The sequence below is a fragment of the Mandrillus leucophaeus genome, unplaced genomic scaffold, assembly GCF_000951045.1.
Source record: "Mandrillus leucophaeus isolate KB7577 unplaced genomic scaffold, Mleu.le_1.0 Scaffold43, whole genome shotgun sequence".
In the NCBI taxonomy this organism is placed as follows: domain Eukaryota; kingdom Metazoa; phylum Chordata; class Mammalia; order Primates; family Cercopithecidae; genus Mandrillus; species Mandrillus leucophaeus.
This window is the reverse complement of record NW_012104587.1, coordinates 408,020-418,511: the sequence shown is the minus strand read 5'-3', so window position 1 is coordinate 418,511 and position 10,492 is coordinate 408,020. Positions and strand designations below refer to the sequence as shown.

Below are 10,492 nucleotides of genomic sequence, written 5' to 3'. Positions count from 1 at the left end.
TCAGGTGATCTGACCCCCTCAGCCTCCCAAAGTGCTGGGATTACAGGTGTGAGCCACTGCGCCCGGCCATACACATTTGTTAACCTGTTTGCACGTCTCCATCTCCCCCTTGATCTCTTGTAAGCCCCTGCAGGTCTAGAATGGTGTCACTCACTGTCTCAGTGTCCCAGGGCTGCCATCACAACATACCACAAACTGAGTGCCTTGAAACAACAAAGCTTGATTGTTTCCCAGTCCTGGAGGTCACACATCTGAAATCAGACATCAGCAGGGCCGTGCTCCCGCCGAAACCTGCAGGGGAGAACCCTCCTTTGCCTCTCCCTACGTTCTGGTAGTTGGCTCGGTTTTCCTCGGCTTGTGGAGCATCACTCTCATCTCGGCCTCTGTCACTACTTGGCATTCTCCTGGTGTGTCTGTGCCTTCACAGGGCTGTCTTCCCTCTTCTCAGAAGGACACCAGTCATATTGGATTAAGGGCCACCCTACTTCAGCAGAACCTCGCCTTAATTTGATTACATCTGCAATGGCCCCATTTCCAAATAAGGTCATATTCTGTGGTGCTGGGAGTAAGGACTTCAACATTTCCTTTGGGGGGATATAATTGAACCCATGACTATCCGCAAGGCACCTGGCACAAGAGATATCTGCGGGATGAACAACAGATACAAATAAATAGATCCTTCTGATTGTGAGCCCCCAGGGGCAGGGCTCAGCATCCCATCTCTGTGTCCTGGGCCCTAGGTCAGAGCCTGCTCTCCTGAGGGCAGGTAGATGGATTTTCATTTAGATGTATCACAGGGAATCTGCCCAGCCAGCTGGCTGACCAAGCCACCCCTGATGAGAGTCCTCTGGCTGGGGCTGGGGGTGGCCCAGGGAGGGGTTTTCACCCCTCAAAGGTGCAGGCCTGACTGCTGAGTCCAGAAAAGCTGACAGTTTGCTCAGTACCGCTGCCACTCAGCACAGACGGGGCAATCCCCAGGGAGATGTTGCAGGCAGCCGGGGGCGACTGATGTCTTGGTGACACTGCTAATCCGGGGCCCAAGCTATCCTTGTGTGTGTGCGTCAGGCTGACTTGCGGTGGGAATAGAAGGGGTCCTGGCTGGGAGGGGGCAGTGGATGCTGAACCAGGGAAGAGTGGGCTCCTCCTGCATGGGTTGGGGAGGGGAGGGCAAGCTGGGTTCTGCAGGGCCTACCTTCCCGTCCCCCATGCCAAACAGCCCCTGGCCACCACCACCTGCCCCCTCTTCCCCTTCAAGGCTCCAGCATCCGGTGGCCAGCCTGGCTGCACTCAGGGAGCTGGAAGGGGAGGAAGGACCAAGGCAGCAGCCGTAAAGGTCAGCAGCCCTTGGGGCTGGGAACATCCATGATGCAAATGTGGAATTTACACTCCTGGAGTGCCTGTTGGCCAGCCTCCCGCCTGTTTCTATGCCAGCCAGCAGCCTGGGCAGCACGGGCACAGCAGATGTTGTGGGCCCTGGCTGGAACGGACAGCTCTGGGACTCCCCACTGCTCTGCGCACCACCCCAGTAGAGCCCTTATGTGCATGGGGGAGTGCCCCGGTGGGACTGGGCAGGTCTGCTCCGGCTGGATGAGCGCAGTCCATCCTACTGGTTGCGGGCTGTCTGCCTGGGATCTGCAACCTCAACTCTCCTGGTTCCACGGCTGAAAGGGCCAGACGTGGGGAGAACAACTAGACACTAACCGTGCCCTTTCCCATTCATCCTGCTCCACCCAGCTTCTTTCAAGACCAGTTCCATTCAATGACTTTCCTGATCTTCACAGGGACTTGGGATGAGGGGAGGGAGAGGCAGGACCATGGAGCACTCCTCTGTGCCAGGGATTTTCCTTTAAACCTTCTAGCAGCCCTGCTCTTATCATCCTGCTATTCCAGGAGAGGAAACTGAGGTTCAGAGAGAAAGCCTCCCGACAACATCACACGCCCAAAGAATGGCAGAGCCGGGACTTAAATCCATGTCTCTATCATTTCCTACAGCTCAAGGAGCTGACTCTAATCTTTACTCAGTATCCCCCGTTCCTGGCCACTGTTCTGCAAACTGCTTAGCCTAGCAGACCTGAAACGATGGCCTCCAAACCTCACACCAGGCACTGAGAGTCACACGCCTTTGCTGTGTGTGTGTGTGTGTGTCTCTGTGTGCGTGTGTCCCATGCAGTTGTGCAGTGTCGTGGGACTGTGTGGTGACTGAGAGGCCAGGAGTCCCAAGCCCAACACCTCATCTGCCTCACCTAGCCTCTCTGGACTTCAGGCTCCTCTGTCCTCTGTAAGTCTGGAACCCCCAAGGCAGAGTCGACCTCCCTCTCTCTTTGCTCTTCCAGCTCCTGCCTGCCCCCGGCAACCACAGCAGAGCCTGACACCCCGTGGGTGCTTGATACATCTCATCCTTGCCTGACTGACAAAGCTGCCATTCTGAGTCCCTGGGGATGCCGTCCATGGCTTCCTCAAAAGGCTTCCCAGCGCAGAACTCTTCTCAGGGCTCAATCTTCATTTTTCTCTCATTTACAAACTTGCTCGTCCCCTCCCCCATCCCTCTGCACTGTCACACTCGCTGGCATGCGCGCACAGGCACTCTCTCGCTCAATCTCTCTCTCTCTCGCTCTCTCTCATTCTCTATGTCTCTCTCTTTCCCTCAATCTCTCTGGTTTCTCTTGCTCTATCTCTCTGGTTGTAACTGGGATTCTGTCTCTCTCAGTCTTTCTTTTTTTCTAAACTTTCTCCTTTCTTGATCTCTCATGCCTTCCTTTCTCTCCTTCTATCCTCTGTTTCTGGCTTTTCTCTCTTTCTCTGTCTCTGTCACTTGTCTCTGTCTCTCTCATCTTTGCTACTATGCCTCCCTTCCCCCGTCTATCACACACACACACACACACACACACACACACACACGGGACCCTACCCCCGGGAGCCCTTCCATGCATCTGTCATAATGTGTCACGTCACACTTTTCTCCTGGACCATCAGAGCCTTTAATCCTATTGACATTCAGTTAACGAGTTTCTCTCACTGTTGACAGAACCTCCTGCCCCACCCATGCTGGGCTGACCGGGATCAGAGTTCAGAGTTGTTGCTGGGCCATTTAGGGCCTGTGGGGAAGGGAGTGGGGAAAATAGTCTTGGTTGTGAGGGGCTCATAGTCTCCCACAGCGGCCTGAGGGGTGCCATGGGGAGCAACCCCTTGAGTAGTGGGAGTCGCCTCCACCTTCCTTGGGATGAGGCTGGCACTGGAGGAGCTGGCACGTCGGGGAGGTGCTTTGCGGCATGCAGGAGGCTGTGGACACAGTGAGGCCCCGGGAGGCAGAGGAGCCTGCCAGAGCCATGCAGTGAGGTGCACTCGTGGCTCAGGGCCCTTCTTCCCCCATCTCTGGGCTCGCCAGCCAGTTGTGGGTTGTGCCAAAGAGATCTGGGGGCATGGATCCGGAGAGGAGTGGGGCCAAGCCCAAGGGATCAGGGGTCCAGCGCTAAACGTGACCAGGCTGCTGGGGCTGTGGGTTGCCTGGAAAAGGCCAGGGAAGGGCTCAGGAAAGGGACAGAGGCCTGGGGGAACAGCCTTCGGAAGCTGCTGCCGAGAGACGAACCCTTGGGGGTGCCAAGGAAGGTTTTGTCAGCTTTGCCCTCTGGGGATGCCAACTTGCCAGAGCTTAGGACCAGTGGAGCCCACCTCCCATGGAACCGCACCCTGGGAGAGCAGAGCTGGGCTCTGGAGATCCTTCTCAGGGAGGGCCTCTACCCCCATGCAGGGCCGTGGGGGTCCAACTCTCTGTTCATCACTCAACTCCAGAGAAGCAATAGCCCTGGGAGGGTCCAGAGCCTTGGTGGGCCAGGTGGGGTGGCTCTTGGCCTAGGGTATCCTCAGCAGCCTGTCACTGAAAGGCAGCCTGGAATAAGGAAGGAGTATTGGCCCGAGTCAGACAAACTGGGTTCGAACCCCCATGCTGCTTTTCAGGGCTGTAAGGACTGTAGGAAAGTCCCTAATCTCTCTGGGCCTCAGTTTCCTCCTGTATAAAATGGAGCAACTGCTCTCTGCCTCCAGTGGCTCCCCATGAGAAATGAGCAGCATGTCATATGTAAACGTGCCTGGCATGGCATACTCCTGCTCGGTAAACAGCCACCAATATAATTGTTGCTTTAAAATGTCTAACCACGCTGATATACCATTATTCAAATATCAGATTGGCAAAGCTCACAGAGTTTGATAACACTGTTCTGGCAAAGCTATGGGGATCAGACAGATGCAGACAGGGCCAGTGGAAGTGTAGCCTGGTGTAACCTCTAAGGAGGGCCGTCCGACCTCTCCATTCCTTGACAACTGTGCATAACCACGTCTAACTCGGCGGTTCCACTCCTGGGAATTTCCCTACAGGTCTGCTAGCACACATGTGAAGTGGTGTGGGTACAAAGTTATTTATTACAACGTTTCATGTAATTACCAAACACTGGAAACAAGCTAAATGTGCATCAATAAGGGATCAGCCGGGCCTGGTGGCTCATGCCTGTAATCCCAGCACTTTGAGAGGCCAAGATGGGTGGATCATGAGGTCAGGAGTTCAAGAAGAGCCTGGCCAGCATGGTGAAACCCCGTCTCTACGAAAAATACAAAAATTAGCCGGGCGTGGTGGTGTGTGCCTGTAATCCCAGCTACTCAGGAGGCTGAGGCCGGAGAATCACTTGAACCCGGGAAGCGGAGGTTGCAGTGAGCTGAGATTGCGCCATTGCACTCCAGCCTGGGTGACAGAGCGAGACTCCATTTCAAAAAACAAAAAATAAGGGATCAGTTAAATAATGTGCAGTCCTTCCATACAATGAAGTCATCTGCAGCTGCAAAATAAGAACGAGGAACCTGTTTTGCAAGTGACATAGAACAATAATCAAGATGTGTTTTTAAGGGAAGAAAGCCAGGTACAGAGCAGGATGTGTGTGCATTTTAAAAGGATAACAAATGAGAATCCCTATGAGGGTGACGGTTTATACATAGAAAATTTCTGGAAGAACACACAAGAACTGGCAACAAGGTTCCCTCTGCAGAGGGAAACTGGGTGGTGGGGACCAAAGGAGGAGCGACTTTGCACTGTCAGTCCTTTTGGAATTTTGAATTTTGAAGCATGTGAGTGCATTAGCCATTCAAAATATAAATCATGCCTTCAAAAATAAATTCTTATTTCTGTACACTTAAAAAATATCCATTTTATGATTAGCCTCTCCTGGTCCAGACTGAGCTTCAAATGGGCTTTTGGCTCCATGTGAAGTTTCTAGGGGTAGAAATGGCATCTAGGAATACTCAGAAGCTGGGTCCTCGTGTCTTCAGTGAGTTAAGACCCCCCGGGGGTCCCAAGCCCACCCCAAAAGTAAGGGAAGGGGGAGACCGAGGGGCTGCATTAGCACCTGCCCATCCATGGCTTTGGAACAGCTATGAAGTCCTTGTGGACAGGTAAGTCCTCATTACATTCTGCTCCACATCCAACTGAGGCTGGCAGAGAGGTGGGAGTGGGTGGGTGTGAATGGGCAGAGAAGGGTCCTGGCGTTGGGGTCACTACTTCCTCTCATGGAGAGGGGAAGGTTGAACATGCTATATCCTCCCGACAGCCGTTGTCAAATGCCTGCCTCCTCCCCTAGGAATTCTGACTCTGCTGGTACCCAAAGTGTTCAGAATTCCACCAAGGGAAGATTCTCCCCATCACTGAGCACCTACTGTATACCTGTGCCAGGTGCTTTCCCTCTCGATGGCACAGGAGCCTAGGGCAGCCAGGACCTCGATCTCACATGCCACACTCCTTGAGGGGGGCACCATGCTGGCACCTGCCCCTGGGAGAGCAGGCACTCAGACTGGCCCTGTCTCCAGTGTCCCTGGCTGGAGTCCCCTTCCCACTCCCAGGACCTAGTCAGTCCTGATGCTGGAGTGCCTGCAGCCCCCAGTGGGCCCGGCAGCGTCACAGACACCCATGGCGGGGAGCAGGAGCTCCGCTGCCAGGAGACTGTCTCCCTGGATTCTGACTCTCTGAGGTGGCAACAATGTGGAGGAAGGAGGGTGCCGCCCACCCCCTCCCGGAGCTGGGGATGGTTGGTGCTGGGCTACTGGAAGTGGGATAAAGGCCCTCTGCCAGGCCTGGTCACTAGGGACCAACTGGTATACAGTGACCCCTTCCTGGCCCTGTTGCTCCGAGAGGCACTGAAGGTAGGGTTCTCCCTAGGGATAAGGGGCTCAGGGGACAGGTTTTCCTGCACTGCCAACACCGGGGGCCTTCACTTGACTTCACAAGTGGGACACTTATCACAAAATGTAGTTATAGATTCATTGTGTGCCGAACCTCACAGATTACCATTATAAACTTCGGGAGAAGCGGGGATGGATATCTTCATTTTGCAGATATGGTATACCAACTGGTATACAGTGACCCCTTCCTGGCCCTGTTGCTCCGAGAGGCACTGAAGGTAGGGTTCTCCCTAGGGATAAGGGGCTCAGGGAGATGGGGACTTGCCCTGAAGCCACATAGCTGACCCCAAAGCCCCAAACCTCGTCACTGACCTCCCCACACTGACACACATACCACTGCCTCCTTCCCCCAGGCCTCCATATGTGCTTGTATGCCATGGATCAGCTCAGGCAGGGGGCATTGGAGCTCGGGCATAGGGCATTGGAGCCCAGGCAGACATACGGGAAAGAGCCCTCCGGGAAGTGTGCACAGCTTAAGCAAAAGCACAGAGGTGGGACCATTCAGCAGGGAAGTGTGAAACTGAAGCGTGAGAGTGAGAGGGGAGCTGAGGCTCCAAAGTGTGGAGGGCCACCTTGGGGAATGGAAGGTTAGTCAGGAAGGATGCAGTTTGAATGCCAGGAGGGATGCCTATTCAGGGAGCCCTAGGGCAGCACCCGAGGCTTCTGGCTGCAGGACTGGCAAGATGAGAGGCGTCTTCCCAGAAGACGATGAGCAGGGCAGCAGTGAGGCACCAGCTCAGGCGAAGAAGCCCCAGGGCAGGTGCAGAAGGTGGTAGTTCAAATACGCTTTTGGAGTCAGGATGGTTGGATTGAAGCCCAGCTGCTTACCAGCGCTGTGACCTTGGGCCAGTTACTTAACCCATCTGGGACTAAGTCATCTTATCTATAAAATGGATATGACAATGATGACAACAATACAGGTTGAATATCTCTTATCAGAAATACTTAGAGCCGGGCATCATGGCTCACACTTGTCATCCCAACATTTTGAGAGGCTGAGGTGGAAGCCCACTTTTACAAAAATTTAAAAATTAGCTGGGGGTGGTGGTGCACACCTGTAGTCCCAGCTACTCAGGAGGCTGAGGCAGGAGGATCACTTCAATCCAGAAGGTTGAGGCTGCAGTGAGTTATGATTGCACCTCTGCACTCCAGCCTGGGTGACAGAGTGATACCCTGTCTCAAAAAAATAAAAAAAGAAAAGAAAAGAAAACAGGCTCACGCCTGTAATCCCAGCATTTTGGGAGGCCAAGGTGGGTGGATCACCTGAGGTCAGGAATTCAAGACCAGCTTGGCCAACATGGTGAAACCCCATCTCTACTAAAAATACAAAAATTTGCCAGATGTGGTGACAGGCGCTTGTCATCCCAGCTCCTTGGGAGGCTGAGGCAGGAGAATCGCTTGAACCCGGGAGGCAGAAGTTGCAGTGAGCCAAGATTGCGCCACTGCACTCCAGCCTGGGCAACAAAGCCAGATTCTGTCTCAAAAAACAAACAGGCTGGGCGCGGTGGCTCATGGCTATAATCCCAGCACTTTGAGAGGCCGAGGCAGGCGGATCACGAGGTCAGGAGATCTAGACCATCCTGGCTAACACGGTGAAACCCTGTGCCTACTAAAAATATAAAAAATTAGCCGGGCGTGGTGGCAGGCGCCTGTAGTACCAGCTACTCAGGAGACTGAGGCAGAAGAATGGCGTGAATCCAGGAGGCGGAGCTTGCAGTGAGCCGAGATCACACCACTGCACTCCAGCCTGGGCGACAGAGTGAGACTCCGTCCCAAAACAAAACAAAACAAAACAAAACAAAACAAAAAAACGGGCTGGGTGCAGCGACTCATGCCTATAATCCCAGCACTTTGGGAGGCCAAGGCAGGTGGATCACCTGAGGTCAGGAGTTCGAAACCAGGCTGACCAACATGGAGAAACCCTGTCTTTACTAAAAATACAAAATTAGCCAGGCATGGTGGTGCATGCCTGTAATCCCAGCTACTGGGGAGACTGAGGCAGCAGAATTGCTTGAAGCTTGAATCTGGGAGGCGGAGGTTGCGGTGAGCTGAGACGGCACCATTGCACTCCAGCCTGGGCAATAACGGCAAAACTCCATCTCAGAAAAACAAACAAACAAAAAAACCGAAAACAAGTTTTGGGTTTCAGATTTTGGAATATTTATATTATTCTTATCTGTTGAGCGTCCCAAATCTGAAATCCAAAAGACTCCAATGAGCATGTCCTTTTAGCATCAGTCATGTGGGTACTCGAAAAGTTTTGAATTTTGGAGCATTTTGGATTTCAGCTTTGGGGGTTCAGGATGCTCAATCTGTTCATGCATGGGGCTGTTGGGAAGACAAAGTGGATAGACACACGTCCAGCACTCAGTGCCTGTTAGGACATAGTAAGTGTCCATCAGTCTCTGCGATTCGGTACTCGGAATCATTACTACCCCGACACCCAGCCCCGCCTCCCAGCCCTGGGCTGCTGGGACAGATTGTTTCTGTTTCCTGCTCTGAGAGGGAGCAGAGGGGATGACATGGGCCAGTGGGGAAGGAGGATCCTCCCCCCTTGGAGATTGACATGTCCCTGGCCCAGACCTACAGGAACCTCACTGGTTTTAGAGCCCTGGTAGGTGACCAGAGAGACAAGGACTGGCCCTGGAGGCTGAATCCCTGCCACACCTGTCTTTGCCCCAATTCTAGGTGGGTGGGGAACTATACACTTGTTTCTCTAGTCAGGGATCACTGTGTCCACTTATCGAGGCCCCACGTCAGACTCCTGTGTCCCCCTGACACACCTGGGAAGAGGAGCGGGTGGGGTGATGTCTGGGCCATGGGCTGGTAGGCACGCCCCGGCAGCTCTAATGAGGTGTGTGAAGGCCACAGAGGCTGCCTTGGCAGCGGTGCGGTCAATAAGAGGGCAGGGGAGAGGCGGGCCTGGCGTGATGGCCATGGCAGCCGTGGGCGATCAGCCCTTCGCCGACGGTTGCTCGGGTGAGCAAGTGCGCTCCGAGCCATTCGACTATAATAACCCTAATCTGCTCATTACCACTCCCGGAGCTGACGGGTGACTCAGGCATGAGCTGCCAAGGGTTTCTGCCTTCGTAACCCCCATTCCACCCTCCCCCCTCACATCTGTGCAACAGCTGGGCTCCAGGACAGCCAGTTCCCAGCAGACTCTGGCACCATCTGCTTCTCCTGTGGGAGTCAGGCTCCGCAGAGGGTGTGCTCAGGGAGCCTCCTAGAAGAGTGGAGCTAAGGGACACCTGGTCTAGTGTTAGGGAGCTCTGTTCTCACTCTGCTCCCCAGAGGGGGTGCAGGGGTCCAGGCTGGGGGCTCAGGAGGCTTGAGTCCTGATGGATGTTAAATGACTTGTTTCCCTAACGCCTGAGACTCTAGGTCTCCCCATCTGCATGATGGAAGGGCTGTCTGGCTCCCTCTCCACTTCTCCAGCCAACCAGACCTAGTGCCAGACAGTGTTTTTCCCATCTGAGGGCTGGGGCGCCTGTGTGTTGTGTGTTGGGGTGTGGGATGCATTAGAGGACAGCTGAACTGCTGACTTCTATGGAGTGTGGACAGGGTACAGTAGAAGGGGAAAAGGCAGAGGCATCGCCTCCTAGTACCTTTTGCCCCACCCAGCCCCGGGCTGCCTATCAATTTGGGGATTCTCAATCCCCCTCTCCTGCTCCTGCTGGCTTTTGAGACTTGTTCTGCATGGCTGCCCCTTCCTAGAACTGGGAAGACCATCAGGATCGTTGGTAGTCACAATAGAAGCTAAGGCTTACTCAGCACCCACCTTGAACCCTTAGAAGGCATTGTGTTGGCGGTCACAGCAATCCAGCTAGGTTGGCGCTATCATCCCAGTTCCCAGATGAGAGACCTGAGGCACAAAGGGGTTACAGAAGGTCACACCACTAGCAAATGGCAGCTCTGGGGTATGAACCACAATGCATGTGACTCTGGGTCTCCTCACAGAACCACAGAGCCACACGTGGCCCCAGTGTACAGTTGGAGACGGAAGACTTCCCTTCTAAAGAAGGAACACACTGAGACTGGAAAACCTGGCTGCCCCACGTGACTTTGTGCCCACCTGGAATGCAGTAGACACTCAGCAGTTGCTCAGGGCCTAAAGGACTCATCAGACAAACTGCTTAAATCAGAACTGCTCTGGTGGAAGCAAAGATGGGGTCCCGCCGGGCGCGGTGGCTCACGCCTGTAATCCCAGCACTTTGGGAGGCTGAGGCAGGCAGATCACGAGGTTAAGAGATCGAGACCATCCTGGCTAACA

General features: G+C 54.1%; 1 protein-coding gene across 1 annotated transcript in view; it reads left to right on the top strand.

Annotated features, from left to right (window-relative positions):
* Positions 1 to 9,149: 9,149 nt before the first annotated feature.
* The window catches only part of SYT7 (synaptotagmin VII), an 87,178-nt gene continuing 85,835 nt past the window's right edge, over positions 9,150 to 10,492 (top strand). Inside the window, exon 1 of the mRNA XM_011993569.1 lies at positions 9,150 to 9,271. Coding sequence (XP_011848959.1) covers positions 9,150 to 9,271 — 122 coding nt within the window. The remainder of the gene's footprint in view (positions 9,272 to 10,492) is intronic.